The sequence below is a fragment of the Dromaius novaehollandiae genome, chromosome 2 (genome assembly GCF_036370855.1).
Source record: "Dromaius novaehollandiae isolate bDroNov1 chromosome 2, bDroNov1.hap1, whole genome shotgun sequence".
Lineage (NCBI taxonomy): Eukaryota > Metazoa > Chordata > Aves > Casuariiformes > Dromaiidae > Dromaius > Dromaius novaehollandiae.
Window position 1 is genome coordinate 139,095,460 of NC_088099.1, and position 23,483 is coordinate 139,118,942.

Sequence of the window (23,483 nt, forward strand, 5' to 3'; positions counted from 1 at the left end):
AACTAAACACAGGCTCTTTCGGTTCATCAGTCTGAAACTCTCCCACTGTAAAACCGAACAGGCTACCAAATACTTGACATACTATGCGAGGTCTCAGTCCCGTCTTTAGCAGCGACAGCATGAGCACTACAGGCTGCTTCCCCCACTCCCCAGTGTATACTTTTTTTAATAGTACTTTGTCAATCTTGATCTTTTTGACTAAAACGTGAGAGGATTACAGATGAGCAATTTGTAATTAAAAATTAAAAACAAAAGATTACAGACTAACCAGCCAGACAAACTTTAAATGACATTAGCAAATACAGCATCCCTTCTGCATAAGCAAAGGCTGATAATGATAAGGTTTAGCATACCAGGGAAAAGAAAAAGGAGCCTTTAAAAACAAGGAATCCAAACTGATATTTGTGCTATAAATCTCACCTCCCCCAAATCTAGATAGCACCCGCCCCCCCAAATCACTCCTAAAAATTTAGCCTTCATTCAATTAAAAAACAAAACAAAACAAAACAAAACCAAAAAAACCAGAAACTTAGGCAGTGGCATGATTGAAGCTATTTAGTGACTTGGAATTCTAAATAATAATAATAATTAAAAAAAATCCATCACATGAACCTGGTGAAATTCTCTCAAATGCAAAACTACAATAATTAAACTTCTGGAGAACCCTTTTTGTAGGGAATAAGCTGTATGTATTTCGCATCATTCCACATCGAATCCACATGACAGCCTGCAACTCTCACAGGGCATCCATTAGCTACTCGGAGACATGAGCTGCACTTAAAGTGCTGTCCAGACTTTTTTTTTTTTAACGAGGATTAAATTAAGCATAACAAAAAATTAGTTAGAGAGAGAGAGACTTGTCCCCCCAAATAAAAACGGTTGGCATGAATAAGTAAGAGGTGATCTCTATCAAGAATACAATAGATGCCTGTCAAGTTACAGCTAGGGAAGAAGGGTTTGAGAATGCTATTGAAAGGTTATGGGAAATATGAACTGAGAACAAATTTAAGTCAGTAGTGATATTCAAGTACAAAGCCTTGGTCAGGGATGACTTGTATAGTATGTATGAACTGTATCACCTTGCATCCCCCTTTCTGAAGAAAAGCCTCATGGCCACAGTATCACTGATAACTGTACGAATCCTGAAAATTAAGGTAGTCCTTTTTTCCACTTTGCCCCTGACAAGTTGAAACACTCTGAAAGAGAGGTTAAATATATATATATTATATTATATATATCAAAGCTAGATTTACCATGAACTTGTTAGCAAGAAACCAGGAATGCTGGAGTTGCTTGTGGTTTGGGAATTGGGACTATTTTCCTTTTGGGACTCAGGAAATCCAAACTGCAGTTACCAAGGGATTAACCTAAAAAATGTTGTGAGATAAAGAAAATTTAACTTGGAGATGGAGGGGGGGTGGAAATCAGTACAGAGACAGAAAAAACCCCAGAACTTAAAGGCAAAGCAGGCCAATGAGAGGACACTGCAAGAAAAAAAAAAGGTAGGCAGGATCTGCTTATGTCTTTCCCATGCATCAGCAAGGATCACAAGCTTTTGCTCTCAAAAGCTGGGGTCTTGCTTCAGAAAACCACAGTCCATCTGAGTTCCAGCTGAGAAGGTGATGTAACCAGGATGATGAGGAGATCAGTTCTCCCACTAAAAGATACAAATAATTCAGTGGGGAACAGCCTCAGTGGAAAAGTCTGTATTCTTCTCTGGGAGAACAGTTTTCTTCTCCAACTGGAAACAAATTTTAGATAAAGGCACAGTCGTCTTAAGTAGTTCATGTGCAGGCACTGATGATCCTTTCAACAGGGAAAGGGCTGGAGGGAGGAAGCAGGTAAAATACTGAGATGTGGACTGAAGTAGGACATTTTGTAATGTGTTCTGTCAGTAATGAAAACTGCAGAAAGAAAGCAACAAATACATTCCTTGGCAGGGAATCACTGTTTAAGCCAATGGACAGACAGTTGTGGTGGGGTTATGGTGAGAAAGGGGATTTCTCTGGCTTCACCATAGAAATAAATCACCGTTCTTGAATCCAGAAGGCATCTTCTTTGACCACTATGCACATGTAATTCTTTTAGTCTGTTACTCACGTGTCTGGCAAATTTGTCCCATTGCTTACTCCCATGAAAATAATGATTTCCCTTTCCTTTTCCTCTCTAGCGCTCACCCTACGCCACTGAATAAATCCTCTTTCCTCTGTCACTTCCAATCTGAGCGGTGACCCCTGTCAGTGGCAACTTTACGACCCTCTCACATCTAACGCTCATTTATGCTCTACTGATCTTTTTAAAAAGAGCGTATGAGTTAGCAACTGCTTCAGCACTGCTCCTGACATAAAATCTTAAGTCATCTGACTACTGCAGAAGCAGCTTTCTGGGAACAAATGTAAGAAAGCCTACAATATAACACAGTGCTACTGAAAAATTAAGTTGATGCTTATACACTCCACAGCCAAAGCTATTGTTCACTGGAGACCGAAGGGTCAATCATCAGAACACTGCATACCGGGATTTAGTTAGCGTGAATGGGAGTTGTTCGGCAAAATCTCCACTGAATCATTATCTCTGAATGCGTCTGAGGAATTTAAGCAGCAACAAAGCAGGAAGCTGCAGAGCATAAGTGTCTATAGTACTATGTCCAAGATGCAATGAGATTCTTGCTTAATCTTGCAGACAAGATATTTCTGAAATTTTGGTAGTAGAGGATTATTAGGTTTGCGCAGTGAAGAATTTTGCCTATAGCAACAAGATAAAAAATGCTAAAGAGCATTATCTTTGCAGACATAATTAGGTATTTGGCAATCTGCACTGTACTACAACTGCAACACTTCCACATGGGCCAGAGAGGGTTCTTAGCTGTAGACATTAAACAACAATTCTGTGAGAATTTCTCTGCTTTTTAATTTTCAACACATTAAAAAAAGTGAGTAAAAGCCTTTATGTTGAAAAGCAGCAGATGAAAAAATAAAACTAAGGCTCAAGAACATACGAAATCAATTTAAAATTGTGACGCACCCCTCCCCTTTCAGATTAACTTCAGCAACAGTGGAGCACAAAACCTACCCAGAAGCAGCGAAAAAAAACCAGCCGCCTGATTCCATTCCTCAAGCTGAAAAGTCTGATATTTATGAATGCAAACTTCCTTTTGGGTGGAGGGTGTGCAAAAAATCATAGCCACTACAGTTTCTCCTGACCTAAATACAAGACGTGACTCAACAGAACCAATGAAATTTTTATGAAATTAAGCTCTTTTGTCTCATTAAAAGTATTATACTTGAACTTACGTGTTCTTCTGAGGTATAAAGAACTTCCATTAGCCGATGGACAAGGTCATTATTCTCTCCCCCATGTTCTTGGCAGAGAAGTTCAATCTCCCTTAATTTGCCAAAGTAGAAATCCCTTTCCTTTTCCACGCCTTCAAGTGCAAGTTTTAATGAATGTACCTGTGTATAAAGCAGTGCATGATGCGTAAGTTGTGAGGTGTACCACAGACAGAACAACTCAGTCTAAATTCAAGCATACCAACAATCATTTTAAATATATATATTCAAATTCTGTATCTTAAAGTGAAATCCATGCTTTTTGAAATGCTAGACTGAATATTACAGAATACTAAAGCAGGCTTCCTCATAACGTCTCTTAGATGCACCTCAGCCTTCGTCTGAGAGGTTAGCACTCTTTTATATCAAAACCTGAAGCAGCAGTCCGGGAATCAGGCCTACTTAAGACTTGGCTTTTAACAAAGCTGCCAGAAGTGTCACAGAAAGGTAACAAGTAAAACATTCTTCACAGAAATTGTGCTACTTTACTGGAATTAGTGTGGAGTTATTGGGAAACCTGCAATATCTCCTTGCTTAAAAATACATAAATTTGACAGAAAAGCTCATGAAGGGAAACAATCTGGTTAGGAAATCAGAAGGCCCTCTAGTTGCAAGTGCAAGTGTTCCCGTGTCATTTTTTCACCTCTCCTCTCTTCCGCCTCCCAACTGCTGAACTACCGCACAGCTGCCTATTGCAATTCCTATGCCACCGCTGCACCCAGTGACCACTCTCCACCACGAACTTTCAGGTCTGATAAACAGCCCCTCCAAACTCTCCAATTTCAAATAGCTTTTCTGATTGTAACTTTGTTCAAGAGAGTCTTCAAGCTGTACCGTTAGTCTCAATTTCACCACTAGGTTTGCTGCAGTTCACTTATGGGCAACTTAACTATTAAAGAATAGGCTTTGTATAAACCATGACAGACACTGCAGGGTTTTATTTATTTATTTATTTTATTTATTTTTAAGAACAATTCTGTGGGAACCAAACAGATAAATGACTTACTAACAGAGTATACACTATCAGGATAACATGGGTACCTGGCTCTCAAATATGGAAGAGGCTGCCCACACATGAGGCTGCCTACAGTAAACTCACTGACCCTAGCCATATCCCAATTACAGCCAATTAGGACCCACATTTTAAGGCCTGAAGTTATACAAATGAGTTTTCTGAAGAAAACATGTTAAATTTTATCAAGTACATTTAAGTCAACGAAAAATCCTGTGCTGCCAGTTCTACTTGACTGCAAACTAATTTATTCCTTCCACTAGTAAAAATACCAGACGACTTCAAACACTGCTTTGACAGCCTATTAAATCCTGTCACTTCGTTTTTCCATAATTGCAGAGCTAGCGCTGCCTTCTGCTGACCTCTGACTGCACTCAAAGGCATCAGACAGCAGCCCTGGCCTGGTCCTGGGGCAGATGCCCAGAGCAGCTCATTCACACACTGGTTTTGGACCAGCTGCCCGAATTTGACACCCAGGTCTTCCCTTTGACAGTTTGAACCTATGATTAGTTCAGTGACCAGATACCTTAAGGTCAACTACTTGATCGTGAAAGTAAGAATAGCAAAAAGGCACAAAAGCTTAAAATATTCTGATCTATAGCTATGTCTCCTATTTAATGTGAGGAAGACCTCACATTGAAGAGCTGTCTTCAGGATCTGCAGCAGCGTATTCCTTGAGAGCATCTCCTGCACCTGGACAGAGCAAGAACTTAACTGCTTCCAGATCATCTGCTCTGTGTATGCTAAAGCTTGCAAAAACAACCACCATCAGCTGAAACATTTGCAACTAATAGCTCAGACAGTCTCAAGCCTTCCGACCTACTTACTATGAAAGTATTCTTCTGTTTTCCCTATGTCACATTCACCCCATTTTGAGAAACAGAATCATTAAACCATCTGTATATGCACACAGTTAATTAACTACAGTATACAGTAAACATTGCTATAACCAAATCAGATATGCTTTTCTTAATTACATATCAGCTACTTGTTTGCTACACATTAATTTCTATTCCTTCAGTGACAGATACCTAATTATCACTTCTGCATGCAACTTTTCCCTTCTATTAACAAGCCAAAAGGCTAATCCTGTGCGAGGAAGAGCACACACCACCTCCCACGCTCGCTGCAGCAACAGCAGCACCCCTCTGCAATCCAGCTAATCTGTGCAAAGGTACTGCCTCCTCCCAGCTGCTCCTCTCTCTGACGCTCCTTGTTGGCAGTCTGAGCGCTCGCAGGGCTGCGTAACCACGCTGGAGATGGCATGCATGATGAAAACAGCACCGCCTTGGCGGCACGTTTACAAAACCTACGTCTGTACTAGTATACCGTAAACTGTTCCTGGGACCGCCCTCCGTATGGAAAGGTCCACGTTCACACTATTAAGAAATGTTTACCTTCCAAAACGGGCTGGCTACATCTGAGCTGCTTGCTGGGAAGGGCCCCTGCTCTGCGCTGTCTCCTAATCTGCGCTCGGGAGCCCTCTGGGAGAGCGCTAGCTGGCACAGACTGAAAACACAGCAGCGACCGCGTCAACATTTGAATATTATGGATAATAAGTTCCAGTGCCCAGGGACATTCCTTGGAACCATTTAATTTACTTGCACAGCCCAGGGCAATGGCTAAGACGATTTTAAGAGAAACTTTGAGACTGTTGGAAACCATTAAACTAACAAATATTATGGACAGCTCAGGATTATTGCGAATAGCTCATAAAGCAACGCTGTGCTAAAATACAGTGTATGGACAGCTCCACTCAGTAAAGTCTTCCACTACAAGTTACACTTGTTTAAATGTTTCAGCCTCCCTTAGCTGCCATCCATGAAGAGGCTGCAAAATCTTCTACAGCCACATAGGAGTATGGTACCCAGCACACCATTCAACACTTTTTATTAGTAATCGAGACAGCAAAGGGGTAAGACTGGCTGCTGCCCTTATCTCCTCTGGCTGCTGGCGAGTGGTAAAAAATAGGAAATACTGCTCTTCCAGAGTGTTCAGATGGGAGTCAGAAAAAACCTGGCTCCAGAGCTGCCTGAAGCATAGCTCTTTTGGCTCATTTTATATGCCCTGGGTGCATAAGTAATCATTAGTGGGAAATAAAATACCAAGCACTGCCAGCATTAAAAAAAAGACTCCCAGACCATTCTAGCTAGAAGAGAGCTCTTAAGAACTAGCTATTAAAACACCAACTTTCCAACTTTCCTTGCAGTTTCTTCTCCATGATGGGGGAATTCTTCCATTTTCCTCAGGATAACTTGTATATAAAGCTCAACGTCTTTACAAACGGAACTTGCTACGTCTATGTTAGCAGTGAATGTGACAGTGACCACTGGTTTGTATTTTAGTAAAGATCAAAAATTGCTACCATTGCTCAGATCCCAACCAATACTTCCCACTGAAGTGAACACATTGGGACTTTTAAGTACAAATGTCATGATTTCAACTACATTAAGCTGACATCTAAGGTTCACTCTTGCAATGATAAAAAAGATTCCATCAGAAATATATACATCCATTCCTTGTAGAATATTTTAAAACATTTTATTAAAGCAATAATCAAAGACCCATTCACAAGGCTGGGGGCCCAGTTGTGCTCTCCGCTGCCCAGGATCATACACTAAGTCTGCAGCACTTCATGTTTTGGATGTGGCTATTCATCCACCAGCTTATGTATGTAACAGTACCCAAGAAATTGCGATCAGTGCTCCAACCAGCTTAAGTCTTTGTTTTGAGAGTCTGAAGCTGAAATGCCCTTAACTGTGGAAAATTATATTTGATCCAAACAATGATTTCTTCCTGCATGCAGCTGCCAATCAGCTCATGCTCTGAAACATAACGTTTCCTCTTTCTATTTTTCACCATCCAGGGCAAATACAGGAGTCAGGCCTCATTTATAGCAGTGGCATTCACACCACTCTGCCAGCAGAGTCTTGGGCCAGATGTAGATATTATTCATATCTAATGCAGAGCCTTTAAGAGTGACAAAGTGGTGTGAAAGTTCCATAACATAAATGAAAATTAAGCCCTTATCTTCTTAATATTGAAGAAAGTTTGAACTCTTATTAACTGTATAGCAGAATATTATTGACATCAGAGTTCTATAATGTAATTAAGTATTTTCATAAAGGTAAATCACATTCTAAAATCAAAAGGTATATTACCATCTTAATGCTCTCCTTCCAGAAAGCATAGTGCATTGACCAATTCAGCTGCCAATCTCTAACACCCAAATATTACTAATACTTTGGTTTTCTCCACAAAGACACATTAAAACGATTTACTTCAAATTTGTAATGCACAAGAACAAAGACACCACTGGGATTTTCCTGTCAAATGAAATAAAAGATACCTTTCAAAATCTAATATATGCAACATAATATCCATAATTTTTTTTCATTCACAAACACGGTAGTAGGCACAAGAATTCCTCTTGAAACCTTGCAGTTAAGTATTCAGATAAGAGTAACTTTAATAAATCTCTCAAACCTCAGCAAGACTCAACCATCATTCTCAAGATCACCTTTTAAAAATACTGGCGCAACACCAGTCGTGCCTCTCATATGCTATTTTTAACAATAAACCACCTTTTTTCTTCCCAGCTGAGCTATTTCATTCTTTTGCCCCTTCATGACTTTGGAGAGCAGCATTCAACAGAGGGCAATATTAGATTTCATGCTCTTCTGTGACAATGAATGAACCTAATTTATGCCTAAAGCAAATTTACCTGTTCACTGAGCTGTATGACTTGAGTTTCCAAATCTTTATCTGATTTGGATGCTGAGCTGCTTGGTGCAGCTTTTTTTGCTGAAGATGGGCGAGAAGGTGTTGATCCTGGTTTAGAAGCTGGACTGGACTTAGCAGCACCTGAAAAGTACAGTAAATAAATAATAATCAAGATTTATCCCCATAATAAATGCATTCCTAGTAACCTGATACAGAGATAAAAGTATTCAAATTTACAAAAAGCCATTCTCACTATTGCTTCAAGATAACAGTGGAAAAGTTGCTGCTATACCTTAGGAAAGGAAAAAGTAAATTTCCTAGCAGTTTTGCTTTGAGCTTACTACTGAAAATGAAGAAACTGAATTTAAAAATCAAAATAAGAATGCAAAGTTCCCTTAGTTGTCAGCAGCTTTCAGCATTAAAGAAAAAAAAAGAAAAGCTAACAGACAATACTACCCAGCCTAATATTTAATACACACATGTATCTTCAAATCCACTGGAGAAAGACAGACTTGAAATAAACCCAACTCAACTGCCTCTATGTTTTCCTCATTTTCAAATGTAAAGCAGCCCCGAGACAAGAGCATTAAAATTCAGACAGTGCAAGCAAAATTAAATCCATCAGTGAACTCATAGTTGCCATAGCGACCAAGAGATCAGTTTTGATCTGCTTAGGTTTTGCTATTTGTTTTTAGTTATTTGCACTGCCACTCTGACAGAATTCAGAGCAACATCTTCTCCAGCAAAACCGGCAACTAACAAGTGCATGCAGGTACTCTTCCACAGGCTCACAAATGCCCAAGCAGAGAAACATTTCTGTGCAAGGGTCTGTAGTATCTTCCCATGAACCTCGCACAGCACTGGCTCTGCCTTTCCGTCTCCCCGCACTGTGTCGGATGGCGGGTTTGATTTAGTCACTCAGTGGCAGTATGTGTGTGCCCAGCTCACGGCCTTCCACCTTGTCTCCTCTTTCCACAAGCACTTTGCTCTGACTCCTAATCCTTTCCTCATCCCTTCCTGCTAGAAATAAATTTCAGATGCAGCGATCATACTTCTGGTGCAAAAACTGCTCGAGTTCAGAAGAGAGAGCGAACCAAAACCCCAGCCCTCTCTCCCACCTACTTTATCCATTAAGCAGGCATGCGAATCAGAGGTCCTGCTTTGCAGGTTTATCATTGTTTCTTATGAAGAACAAAATGCAGTTGTCTGGATCTGCCGATGGGCTTCACGGCCATCTCCTATAATCAGTCCCCAGCTCTGAAGGCTGGGACCCGTAGGGTGAGCAACCCCAAATACAGCAAGCGCCCACATCCCAGCTGAGCTCTGAGCTATGTTCCTTAAAATAGTCAGGTAAGAAAAGTTTCTTTCTTTCTTTTTACAAATTGATGACTCCAATCCAGCAATTTCAATTTCTAAAGCCTTATAATTACAGACACACAAAGTCACCTCTAGCTGGTTTCAGTTACAGTACACAGACTGGCTAAAGCTGGGTAAAATTCAGTGTTGACTACATGCCTGAAATTACATTTCTTTTAACATCATGCTTAGACCAGCAACAAATATGTAATTTGTGGCAAAACAGTGGAACTGCCAAGATCTTTTGCTGCTATTTTCTTCTTCGTGCAATCTCAAACTTTAGCACCCTGCCTTTATTTCTATATTTTCACGTATTCAGAATATATTTTGACCAACTAAAAACCAACTGTTCAAGAAAAGGATTGTTAAGGTGCTCTCAAAGCCAGGAAAATAACTTTGACTTGCATTGGGAGATAAATAGAAGAGAGCAGAAACATCAAAAGATACAAGATAAATGACATTCTAGTTGGGCCTCAGGTTCACTGAATCATGAATTCACTGATTGACTGATTCGCTATCACATGCAACTATAAAAGTTACCCATGCATAATTCGACGTAATATATACACATACTAAACCAAGGTATTGGCATTTATTTTTTAACTGCAATAAGCAGTTTAGGATCTTGACTGAAAATTAAATGCTATAAACATGCTAGGGACCTTCAGATGTGAAACCTCACCTCAGCTGGTCTAAGCAGCTTCCCCCTCTGGCTCCTCTCTTCTACATAAAAGCAGGCATAGGCAAAAAGTGACCGTGCATAAGCATAGGACAAGTTGCTGAGCTTTTAGGGCAGCACCTCTGGCCTATGAGCTCTTCACCATGTCCTCCTGAGGTCATGGTGCAGCACCTGAGCGAGGCACTGAACGTTTCTCCCTTGGATGTTCAACAGCCTTGTGAAGCGAGCTTGTCCTTTGTAGCTTGGGGTACTGATCACCAGAAGCAGAAGCTTTTTGTACACCCCTTTTTAAACTGCAGAGAGTATAAGGACAGAGCAGGCATGAACATTTAATCCACAGATACTCTAATTCACAGCTGAGATACCATCCCAGGGTGTGCTGAGCAAGCTCACATCACCACTGTCTGGGGACAGAGAGGACTGGACAGTACCAAATACATTGCAAGATGTTCTGCCCTCCTTTTAAAGCAAAAAGCTTTTCCAATTTCTATAGTCAAGTGTTACAGAGCTTTATAAAGTCCCAACAAATCAAAAGAAGTCGACTTTTGCTCCACTGCTCAGGATCAGCTCCCATTTCAGTAATGCAGTTAAAAGCCAGCTAAATAATCTCAGCATTCCAGACAGGATCAGCGACAGCTGACTAGAAATTAATTGCAACATAGAATGCCCAGGGATTTCTATTTAAAATTCCCTGAATTAAACAACAACAACAAAACAAAGGCCGTACTGCACATGTATTCTAAAACATCAGTTATAGAATCAGTTCAGAGGTAAGCTCTGAATTTGTATCAGAACCTTAATTTCATAAGAGAATTAAAGGATGCAGGTTGAAAGAATACTTCAGTGCAAAATGCTTAAGACAGTCAGATATCTAAACGCAGATGAAAGATCTTGATAGACTTAATGACTTTGCTATTGAGCACCACTATGACTTTACAGTCAATTAGCGCAAGTGTGCAGTAACTCCTAATTCATTGCTCAGAGGTGCTATATTATCCAAGCAGTTTCAACTCCCTCCATTGTAAGATCTTCTAGGAAGATATTTATTGTCTATCTGCAAAAAATGCAATTCATATTGGTAGTGATTATATCTTCAGTAATACTTTTCAGATATTCCATATGATCTATGTCACACATAAAACAGTAGTGGATTTTTTTGGCTTGGACAACAGTGCATGAAGTTCCATTTACATATTTTGAGAAAGCCCAAAATTTTATACAAGTATTTTTCATACAAACTATCACATAACAAGCACTTTTTACTGAGCACTGAGAGAATCAAATCATGGTCAGTGCCTTAGGTGTTACCTATTACTGATTTCTAGTCAAACTTACTGTAGGTGTTCAAAAAGAGCAGTGCAGAGCCCTGCCCCTGGGGAGGAAGAACCCCGTGCAGGTACGGGCTGGGGCAGTCCAGCAGGAGAGCAGCTCCGCAGAGAAGGACCTGGGGGTCCTGGTGGACAACAAGTTGACATGAGCCAGCAAAGAGCCATCACGGCAAAGGTGGCCAACAGCCTCCTGGACTGTTGCCAGCAGGTTGAGGGAGGTGATCCTTCCTCTCTAGTCAGTGCTAATGAGGCCACATTTGGAGTGCTGTGTCCAGTGCTGGGCTCCCCAGTACAAAAAACACATGCAGCTACTGGAGCGAGTCCAGTGAAGGGCCACAAAGTTGATGAAGGGACTGGAGCATCTATTGTATGAAGACAGACTGAGAGAGCTGGGACTGCTTAGCCTGGAGGAGAGAAGACTCAGCATCTTATCAATGTGTATAAATACCTCATGGAGGGGAGTAAAGAAGATGGAACAAAATTCTTCTCAGTGGTGCCCAGTGACAGTACAAGAGGCAACAGGCACAAACTGACACACAGCAAATTCTGTCTGAACACAAGAAAACCCTTCTTCGCTGTGTGGGTGACTGAGCACTGGAGAAGTTGCCCAGAGAGGTTGTAGAGTCTCCATCCTTGGAGATACGCAAAACCCAACTGATCACGGTCCTGGGCAACCTGCTGTAGGCAACCTGCTTGAGTAGGGGGGCTGGACCAAAACATCTCCAGAGGTCCCTTCCAGCCTCAACTAAACTGTGATTCTGTGAAAACTTCCATTACAGCATGCTCTGATTTGAGATCAGTACAGGCTCCAATTACAAACTTTTTTTTAAAAACAGTATCACAGCTGCTTCAATTAGCACCTCAATAACTTTTTATAGCTGCCCATATAACACTAGTGGAGATAAGAAAAGTAAGTTAACTTTAGCACTGTTTCCAAATACAAATTATTTTGTTCTTGTATTGAAATAAGTCAGATGAAACAGCTCTGAAAAGCATTACAGTTTTCTGGTTTTGGTGCTCTAGAAACAGTCACTTGTCAGCCCCATCATAATTAAATATTTCCTCCATAGTTCAGCTTTATTATTCTTTTTGCTAAACATGGAAGTTTTACAAACAGATGTACCCTTCCAAGATTTAAAACTGTAAAAACATTGGCACTGTAGAAGTTTTGTGTACAAACAAAGCTAAGCTTAGAATTCCAAATCACTTTATATTACAAGTGTGGTCTTACAAACTAGAGACTGACTTACTGCTTGGAGGCAAATTTTCCTTGAAGCTGTATGAGTAACTAGCATGCTGTTAAAAGATTTATGTAAAGTTCCATGAAAACGTGCATGACTGCAGTGCGGATGTGCATGAAGACAGTGTGGAGAGCAAGGGAAGCCCTGAGCAAGCGTTAGACTTGACTGACTCCTCACGACCAGCACTTCAATGGAATTTGGGAATCATTTGCTGTGTATCTTTGGTCAAATTTAAGGACTCGATGAAACCTAACGCATTCCACAAAATTCCTGACACATGCCACAAAAACAAAACAAAACAAAAAACAGTAAAAAAAACCAACCTAGAAGCTTACACCCTAAGAAGAAAAAAATAGCCCGAAAGGCCACAGTGCTAACACTTTCTTCACGAACTAAACAAAAAGTCTCTCTCCAGTTTCCACGAGTGAGAACAGTAAGTGAATTCATAGTCACACACGCTTGTCATAACCGCACAGGGATGCAAGAAACTCCTCAGATTTGGGATGTGTAATGGGACAAGCGATGACAAGTGATGCTTAATGGGAATGAGATGACCTTGGACAAAATCCGACTCAACCTTTGGCACTCGGGCACACAGCAGCGCAACTGCTCGGTTATTTTGTGCTCTTAACTCCTCCATGTGGTCGGATCCCTCTGGCCCCTCAGCTCTCCTGCATCCACTGCTGCTGGTCACAGTGCAGTCTGATGTGCTCACTCATCATCACTGCCAGAGAGCTGGCAAAGAAAAGTCTGTACAAATACTTGAAACTGAACCTTCTTTTACAAATTTCAATGGAGGAATCCCAGCAAGAACTTGTAATGGAGTCTACCCACCGGATGAAAAAGTTTCGCTGATGGCGTGGCTGCCTGGTTCATCTTAAATGGAAGAAGATGCCATAGATGGTAGCTAACCATGGCCTTCTCCCCATTGCAAACCAAGACCTCTGAGATTTAAAATAATCAAAATTTTAATGGCAAACATTAATTGCTCCTAAATGAAATCCCTGCTTTCTCTTGAAAAATCTTCAAGCAGGCAAGTACAACATATGAAACCATTCAACACAGGCCTAACAGAAGAAAAGTTTTAAAACCTGAAACTGTCTGAAAAAGCTACATTTTATAAAATTCTGCAACTATCTGGTTACCTGTCCGAAGAAAGCAGTCCTAAAAGGGAAAATGGGAAGAAAACATGCAGAAAGAAGCATAGTGATATACGAAATATCACGGAAAATTTAAGTAAGATAGACACTCAAACTACCACCATTCAATGCTTAAAATTAGGGCAGTAATTTTCACCACTGTTTTTCCAACACAGTTGTCTTTCCAGAAGACAGACCTTCAGGCCTGCATTGCTGGCAGTGTTGCTATCTAGTCTAAATCCCTTGTCTCAATAGGTTTAAAAATTAAACTCCCTCGTGTTGGTAGAGCGAGCGTGCCTATATTAGGATGGAGATGTTTTCCTCCTCACCTTGCCAGGCCAGCACCGTCACCGCACATGCTGTTCCCCTTGTGCAGCAGAGTTCTTTGCTCTCGCATGAACTAGGCACACAAGCATTTTCAGTTTGTCACCTCCCAGCTCTCCCTATCTTCAGCTCTGCCATGCAGCTCCAGAGCAACGTACCACAACGAACAGATGTCAACATCGCAAATATCAACCGCCGGCAGCTTGGGGAATAAGGGGGCAGGTTTTGGTGGAAAGTAAAGGAAGAAGTCTTGGAAAGAGCTCTCTAGTCTCTAGGACTCTTAATCTTAACACTAACCGCTAAAGCAAAGGCTGTTTTTCTTTTCATTAAACACGTTTATTCCTCAAAATTAATTTAGAGCACATCTGCCACAGTAGGATATACTATGTCTCTAGAAAATCCGGGTTTTTCTTTCATAATCGGCTCTTCAATGGCATATGCATTATATATAAAACATTCGTGGACAAACAGTTCATTCTGCCCTGGTTATTTTCCCTGTCATAGAGTGATTATTTTTAGCCCTCATGTGATCCTCCAGTATTTTCCAGCTCTGCTTTAGTCATCCTGCTCTCACAGAATATTTCATACTAAAAAGTCTAACAGCCTTCAGATCTCAGAACCTCTTGCATTTTTAGCTTACTATGTAAATAATTAATTTTATTAGGCTCTTTTATCCATATAACACTCCACATCCATGCAGAAAACAGTGCTCTATGCAGATTTGCTCTGATATACAGAAATACTTACATAAGACCCTGAGCTACAACCCTAACAACCTGCTCAAAAATTTCAATCTGATCAGAGGAAGCTTTCGGCTATTTTCTACCGGGAGAATTAGAATTGGCACAAACAACAATGCACTAATATTTTAATCCCTTACAATAATTTTGACTCTACATCTGCAGGTTGTTTACCACTGCATTAGAGAAAAGCAGAGGCTATAGGAGAACATCTAAAGGCTCAGAGCTGGCAGATGGCACTATACATACAAGCAGCTGTGGCACTACTGGCAAAAAGCCTGTAATGGTGGTCTGTGCTGTTGGTATCCATCCTTAAAGGATGAAAACACATTCATTCCCCTAGCAGGGACTGGTACCTGGCAATCCTTGCTGCAGAGGACTATTTCTTTTACATGTGTTATCGAAGTCATCCATCCTCCATGTGACTGTCAGCTCTGCAACAAATTGGTTCCGTCCCTCGAGAAAGAGGCAAGGCAACATGAGGGTGGCACAGAAGATTAGTTGCAGGGAACTATTTATGCTTCCATTTCCCAGCTGCATTATCCATGACCTGCACTGACTCTTCAGACTGATCGCCTCCTGATGGAGTATAGAAATGCTTGTTGGAAAGCTCTCCAAGCAACACAAAAATTGGTGTGTTTTCAGTTTTCTCTGAGTTTGGGGTTGTTTGTGTTTACTTCATTTTTTAAAATGTTTTTAGGACCAAAACCACCACTTGCATAGATATAAATAAATACCCACTTACAGGTACTGAAAGCAGTTACCAGATACCATGGGTCTGCAAAGCTTCAGCATCAGATTAAAATCTCTAAAAAAATTCTTACTCAGTACAGCTACCTTTTGGGGTTAGCTTTCAGAGCAGCCCTGAGAGAACTAACAATTTTTTGTTAATTGAGAAACAGTTATATCTTAATCTACACCTATGAAAATACAGTGTTAGAACAGAGTTATAAACTAGTTATGCAGAATTGAAGAGATTAGCACCTCCTAAATCACTCAGAAACAAAGCTCTGGCAAAGGGTACTGCAACAGTTATTCTGTGAACAATATGAATCATCTGAAAAAGACATCTGAAATGACTTTAATAGTAGCTAAATATATTATTCCTTTAAAAATTATATATTTGGTCAATTTAGAATATTTAAAGGTCAATGACAAAAAGATACAATGTCATCTGGTGTCCATATACCTTCTTGCTCCTGACACTAAACAACAGATGACCTCAATTAGTTACATCTACACCACACTGATTAAAAACTTTTGGATTAGGCTAAAAGACGTATTTTTTTTTAACCTTGCTGTTGCTTCTTTCTGTTTTGCTAATAAATTTAAACAAGATAGTACTAACATTTAAAAACTTCAGTGTTAATGTAAAATAAATCACACAAAAATACCATTTAAAATGGAAAACATATAAAAAAAGAGGCAAGCTACGGTAGCAAACTACTTCTGATGCTGGCAAATGCTTGCTGCACTGGTGTACGAGGCTGTTACATCAAGCAGCCCACAACATTTACCGCTCCCACAACAAAGTCAGTGGGAGTAAAGCTGTGCCTAAAACCTCAGCCACTTCACTGAAGACCCAGCAACTTGGAATAACAAAATAATGGACATAAAAGCTATAGATAGCAGTTTAAACTATGCCACCCCATGCTTCATTTATTCATGGGCATGCGTTCCCTCTTCCTGATTGTGCCACCAGGGAAGATAAAATTCCAGATGGGGTGGGAAATTCTTTAACTGCCATAGGAAAATTCATGAGAGCTTATCTTTTATTGCCTTTTTAGTATAAATGGCTAAACTTATTTTACTCACATGGGTCGTTCCATTTTAAACCAGCATAGTACTCGCATGAGTAACTCACTCAGGACTTAGTTCATTTGTGTAACACAGTAAATTATGCTTCCCATAACAACTATGATGAATATTCCTTCATTTCTAGCCATGTGCATGCACAAACACCCACAAGACAGAGGTCCCACCTCTTATGATCATTTCTCAACTACAGAGGACACGTCCACCACTACAAGGTGCTTCCATACCCTCCCAGTTCACTCCCGGACAAAGCAGAGGGGCCACACTAAGGCTGGCAGATGCATATGGCGCTCCACCTAGAGCTCCATCGACAAGCAGCCAGCAAGGCCTCTTGTCCTTTTAAGCCACCGGACTACACTGGATGTCATGAGGTAAGATGCAATACACTGCTGAAATTAAAACATGCTTCCCCAGAGGCTGAATGAACCTACAAATGACTGATACTTAACTGAAATAGTCCTGTTCTAAAATGTAATCAGCAATAAAAGCTAGGTCTTACTTCACCTAGCATCATGTCATGTTTACACGCTCTCCCATCCCCTAGGGTCTACAGAAATAAAATTAGTGTCCTGCCCATCGTAATTCTGAACTAGGTTTAAATTAATGAGATGGATACTTTCCATGAAAAAGCTAATGTCCACAACCACAGAGTCTTATCTAAAAACCATCACATGGTATCTCAGCTGCCCTATTCCACCCATACAAGGACTGAGGAGGCACGTAACATGTTCCTTATACAAGCAGCAACACAACGATGTGACATTATTGTAGCATCCTCCTTATCAACTGGCTAATTCCAATCCAATAGCTATTCTATTTCGCTAGGACTGTCACCTCCACAGTTTTAATCTGGATCCCATAGTGGTGACTACGGTTAAACAGACCATCTGCGCAAGGAATTATATTCACAGTAAAGTCTACATTTAACAAAGGTGTATTTTCCAATGGCTTATTTGGACAACAGCATGACACTTGGGTTTTTTGTTTTCAAAGGCAGTGCAAGCCATCACCCAGGAAGTCGCAGCATACTAGGCCCTGAAATTCAGAAGTTTAGACACAAAATGGAATAAAACAAAGATGTAAAAAAGCTTTAGAAGCCCAGAGCAACACTGATCTGTTATTAGATGTTCAGCTTGCTGGAAATCTTAAGGAGCTCAAGGCGGCTGGCCACATACGCCCCACTCTGCCATCAGAAATAATGAGAGTAGAAGGACAAAATCTCGGTATGATTCCACAGTTTAAGCCAGTCTGAAACTGAGCTTGCTTCATACCTGTCCCTTCCCTTTTGTGAGCACTGGTGCACATCTGAGCCCATGCCAAGACAGTTCACAGAATTAACTCAACTGAAAACTAATCATTATTTGAGGATTGGGTTATCATGAATAAGGTAAAGCCAGGACAGAACAGCAGAGGAATTAAGAGCGAGCGCGTGTCTTCGTGCACTCACATTTCTGTATGTACAAACCAACATACCTGCAAGCACCGAACTCCAGTACCACTTGTTTAGAAGTGATTTTTTAAAAATTTTGTTGCTCTCCTGTTTTCTTAAGTCCCAGTTACAAAACAAACAAACAAAACAAAACAAAAAAACAGGCTTCTGTTTAGTGACCAATCATCCTGTATTACATAAACATCAAAGGCTAGGCATAGTTGTTTGTTTCTGCTCCAGAAATAGGCACTGAAAAATTAGGTCAGAGGTGTATTTGAGAAAGCTGGAGCAATAATCGCATGTTGCTCACTTACAAGTCTAGTGCACCTGAACAATCGGCATATTTAAAAACCCAAATCAATTCATTTTTTGCTTTCTGGATTTGGAAGCATTCCACTCACCATAAAAAAAACAGTCTGTGTTAGCAATTTCCTGCAAGGGTGAAGGTGTATGAGAGGAAAAATCTCCATTTAGTAAGTTCTTGAGTACAGATACACACATCACATTCTGCAACAAGATGCTTAAATGCCTTTCTCTCCACCATCAGAGATCACTAGAATCCACATGATTTATTAGAGGGGTTCAGTATGAGAGACCCTGGGGTTGGGCCAAACTAGAACATGACATGAAAAGTTAACTTATGCAGTCTCAGATGCTAAGCCTATGGCAACGCAGGAAAAATAGTCCATGAACATAAGGCAAACAATTCTAACTAGTATTTACATAAAAAGGATCACAGTTTATAATCATCTTCAGAGACAGAAAAGGAATTCTCCAGAATGCAAAATACCTGCAGTGGGAGAGTTTGCATGGTGAGACTTTTTGGGCAGATTAAAGATCTGTTCACCAGGATCTGGTGGGGGAAGAGCATCTTGGCCTTGTCGAGCTTCCACAGGATCATACTCCTTTCCATCATAGTTAGCATCAAAGAACTTCTTAAACCACTGAATGAAATCCAAGTTGTCTTGGAAACGCCCTTTGACCAGTTTTTCCACTGGAATTACCTGAAAGGTAGAACAAAAGGTTCCTATAATGTATCATTGCCAAGGATTTGTTTCTAAAGATAAAAGTTACATATGCACACTTTTTTGAAGAAAGTCTGCCAACTATAGTAAGATATATTCCTCTATCATTGTTTTCTTCATAAAAGAAAGGAAATTATGCTGGAATTGCAAGTGCTCTTAATAAGAAATAAAAATGAAATAAAAGAAAGACCCAGCCCTTGTAGCAGCTATATGATGTATGTAAGCCTTTCAACTGTTCTTCCAGATTTACTCCTTACTTATTGCAGTGACGGCCATGACAAATGAAGCTGTCCTGGGAGTAATGCTATATTCAGCTACCTAGAGATTTCTGCTTTTTTTTAATGGAGGTGCTGTAGCTGGGCGTACCAAAAATAAACAATTCTTCAAAAGGTCCAAATGAAAGTTCTTGCTCTCTGTTCTACTGCCTGAACTATGAAAGCTCAGCAACTTTTACAAGACATGCTGAAGTTCAAACCAACCTACCTTTTGGTAGTATACATTCATACTAACCTTGAGGTTTTAACCTTGTAACTTTTCCCCTTACACATACAGCTATACGTAGGGTAGCTGTTTGATGTGCAAAGTTGACTAATACGTCTATGAAGTTTTAGTAAAACAGAAAAGAGGCTATGAGGATGTCTCTGTATCAATATCTTGTAAATTTTTAACAGAAATGAAGCATCCAAAAGGTGATCCACACCAATGTTACAAGTGTAACTACGATGGGGTGGTTCTCTGCACTGCAGGAGGCCACAACTCCCCAGACTGTGTGCACAGATGGGGACTACAAAGGGAATGCTGCAGAAGGAGGGCTACCTTGTCTTGCTTAAGTCACACTGCTGCCTGAAGAACCAAGTTAAATGGATCTTAAGAGTATTCAATTTTCAACTAGAAAAAGGATAGCTAAAAGCCTTGTAGTTTTCCTTTCTCCTTCAAGACTAAATGAACCACAAAGTGTTTTAGAAGTCTACAGTACTCTAACAGGAGTTCATGTAGCATTTTGCATAACCTCTCAGGTTGTTCCGTTTGTATGTTTAATTCTGCACTGAGAAAGTATAGCAAGTTTGCGCCCTACAGAAAAATTCAAATATTCAACTTTATTAGACCTTCTAATGCTTCACTAGCAAAAAATGCTTTAAATAGAAGCATTCACAGTACACTGCTTTATAAAAGTCTTATAAGACTCTCTAGTAAGTCAGAAGACACTACTAAAAGCCAGAACAGAACCTTAAAGTGATATACAGGTACTACATCTGTGTAAAACTAAAAGTATGACAATACAGCTTTTATCATTCATTTTTATGAACACAGTAATTCATATGTCCATCAAATTCATACCTCTAAGCAGAAAACCAGTGTTTTATGGTTGAACTACAACCCATTTTATAAGAGACCTCCATTCTTGCTTTACAAGTTCTCATGTGCTGACCAACCTATCAGATCACTGGGTAAATTATTCCAGTCCTTGAATACTTTGAATTCCTTAAATCCAGTTTCGGACAAGAAACATGCAATACTTAGAAGAGAAGCATATTTTCAAGTTATTTTGCTGGAAATTCAGGGCATCAGTAATCTTACTGCACCTAAAATTAAGGCCATAGTGTTCACTGACGGTAAGGAATTTCCAGCAGATGGTATTTCATCAAAAGGGTCTCTGATATTAAGACATAATGAGTTAGGTTGTACAATTCCTCAACAGACACATGGACTCAATTTTCACTTTGTACCTAACTGTAGCATGCCAATTTTCTTTCCTCATGCCTAAATACCCTTTTCAGATGTTGAAAGGTGAAAAACAACATTTTCACATAAAACTTCTAAGTCCAGTTCAGGATCCAAAGTTTGAAAAAATGGACTGTAAGTATTTTGAGGTTTGTTTTCCCTATTTGTTGACTTTAACCAGTTTATATAATTTGTAAAACTTGTAGGGGTTGAAATATAAATACAGAATGCCTACCTTGTCCACATTCATTCTTTTAAATGATGCTTGCAGAAGTTTGAAGTTGTGAATGTATTCATGCTCCAGCTTTGCTTGAAACTTTACTTTCTTCAAGCTAATACACCCTGGGAACAACATGTCCATGAACTGGCAGTAAGCTGCTCCTATAACAAGAGAGTGAATTGACATTAATCCAGATGCACCCACCTAAGACCAAATGTCATTTATTGTCAGAGGAGCTGACAACAGTCAGCTGTGCTGAATAAGTCACTGCTGTAATTCATTCTAACAGTATGAACCAAAGACTTACTTGTCTACTGTACACTGAACAGCGTGACGTAATTAACACAGAGTTTTTCCATTCAGTCTGGATGCACCAAGCACTGTTGTGTAACATCTGAAGAACCACCATGGCTAACAAAATGTAAACCTTTCTTCCATTAAAAACTGATGTTCTTGGAGTCCCTATACACAGTAGAACTGTCTATACAGAGAGAAGATGGCACTCAAAAGTTGCAAGCTATTCAACAGCCCAATGGCAACGAAGTCCACAGCAATCACTCAACATTACAACAAACCACAGTTTAAAAGCAAGATTGCAAAGCTCCACCTCATAAATACACACTAGTCAGCTTCCTCCCCTCTAAAAGCAAACATCACTATCGACTCTGCATCTCCAGTGAGAAACATTTCCATAAGTGGCCTTTAGCATAGTCCACACACTGTCCACAGATTTCATAAGCTGGGCTGTCAGCTTTAGTTCCCAATCAAAACAAGGTTACTAAGTTCAACTTCAAGGGCTATGTGAATTTAGATATTAGCACACAGGAATGAGTGAGTGAGCATGTGTGCATGTGGATATGTAATGCAGCACAGAGTGGTAAGTGTTTGGTGAAATGTCTAAAAAGCATACCGAATGCAATTAATAGGGGTAGTTTTTATCGTATGCAGAGGTCCTCCTCCTAGAACATTTTCATGCCACCATCATCTGCCAAAGAAGTTTTTATTACTGCTACACTCAAGTGTTTGGAAAATGTAGGCTGCAAATGTTTGAGGAAATCAGAGGAAAAAACAACTTCAGTTTCTCTTTAGAAGAGAGTTCTCTACTCCATGAAGTGCTTTAAACACAACGCAGATTCACCGAAGACCATTTCTGAAGTACAGGAGTGTGGAGCATTGTCGCCTCCATTGAGTGCACAGGCCAGGGAAGTGATCATCCAAATACTCATCAAAAGTTACAGTTCACTTCCTCAGAAAGGGCTTTTGTGCATTTAGTGCAGATAAGTTTTGATAAATGAGTCAAGATCTCACTTAATGGTTTAGCTCAGTAACTAGAAGAACTACTTTCATCAAAAAATAATGCTCTTTAGTGCTCAGGCAGAGGCCAAATTAACAAAACTGACTCCTGGCTTGTCCAGTTTTACAGGAGGGGCAATGATCATTTAAACTTTACCATATTTTCACCCATTAGTGCGCATGCATTTTGAAGGGACCAACTTTAAGCGCCAAATAGTTCTCATTCTCTGCATCCACTCAACCATCACATGAAGAGTTACAGAGCTTGTAACTTCCCCCAAAAGCAAAGCAGACCTTAAGACTGGAGCCTCAAAAAGTTATCTAAAATATTGATATAAGATTTGATAAGGGACTGACCAAGATCAAGCTTTAGTGCTGAAAACCACTGCTATCCTCTTAAATTCTTTTTGCATTGCCTAGCTCTGTGGGAGAAAACTGGGAAAAAAAAATCTGATTTTCCAAGGACACCTTGTACTTAGCTGTTTGCAATGGTTTTGATATGATTAGGAATCAAAGTAAAATATTCCCTAAAGAAAAAGGAGCCTTCTGGCAAGTTACAAACATCAGATGGCACACTTGCATCTTCTTCTAGAAAGCTACGTAAACAAAATAAGTTATTCAAAACTCATCCTGAGCAAAAGAACTGGTAAATGTACACCAACAGAAAAATGACAGTTGAAAGCATGTATATACAGATTATGATATCACTTGCTTACATTTATTACTATTTCATTTCATGCAAAAGGATTATTATGCAATTATTTCATGTTATAAATTGAACTTGTTCCCAACTCTGTCCTTTTATCTCCCCCTTACCCCAATTATAAGCTTTACTCTGATATCTAAGTAACTGCCTGAAGGCTTTGAAAATTCGCTGCACAACCTTTCATCTATATCCTTTTAGAAAACTAGAAACCTAAAGTGTTCACATGACATTTTTTTCCTTCTGCTGGTAATGCAAATTCCTTTTGCATGCCTCCAGATAGAGTCTTACTAGGCTTAAGACTCTAGTTACGATGCTTCTCTGTCTTTTCTTCTCATCACTCTGGCAATTGTCTCCATTCTTTTTGTCAGCCAGGAGGTGGTTTTGGGTTCGCACAATACTCGA

General features: G+C 39.9%; 1 protein-coding gene across 2 annotated transcripts in view; it reads right to left on the reverse strand.

The window, feature by feature from the left end:
• The window catches only part of MAPRE2 (microtubule associated protein RP/EB family member 2), a 103,150-nt gene that overhangs the window by 6,007 nt on the left and 73,660 nt on the right, over positions 1-23,483 (reverse strand). For both annotated transcript variants that reach the window (XM_064507572.1, XM_026102976.2), the window contains 4 exons: positions 21,098-21,243; positions 18,906-19,119; positions 8,066-8,205; positions 3,294-3,452 (listed from right to left, as the gene is read on the reverse strand). In XM_064507572.1, coding sequence (XP_064363642.1) covers positions 3,294-3,452; positions 8,066-8,205; positions 18,906-19,119; positions 21,098-21,243 — 659 coding nt within the window. The remainder of the gene's footprint in view (positions 1-3,293; positions 3,453-8,065; positions 8,206-18,905; positions 19,120-21,097; positions 21,244-23,483) is intronic.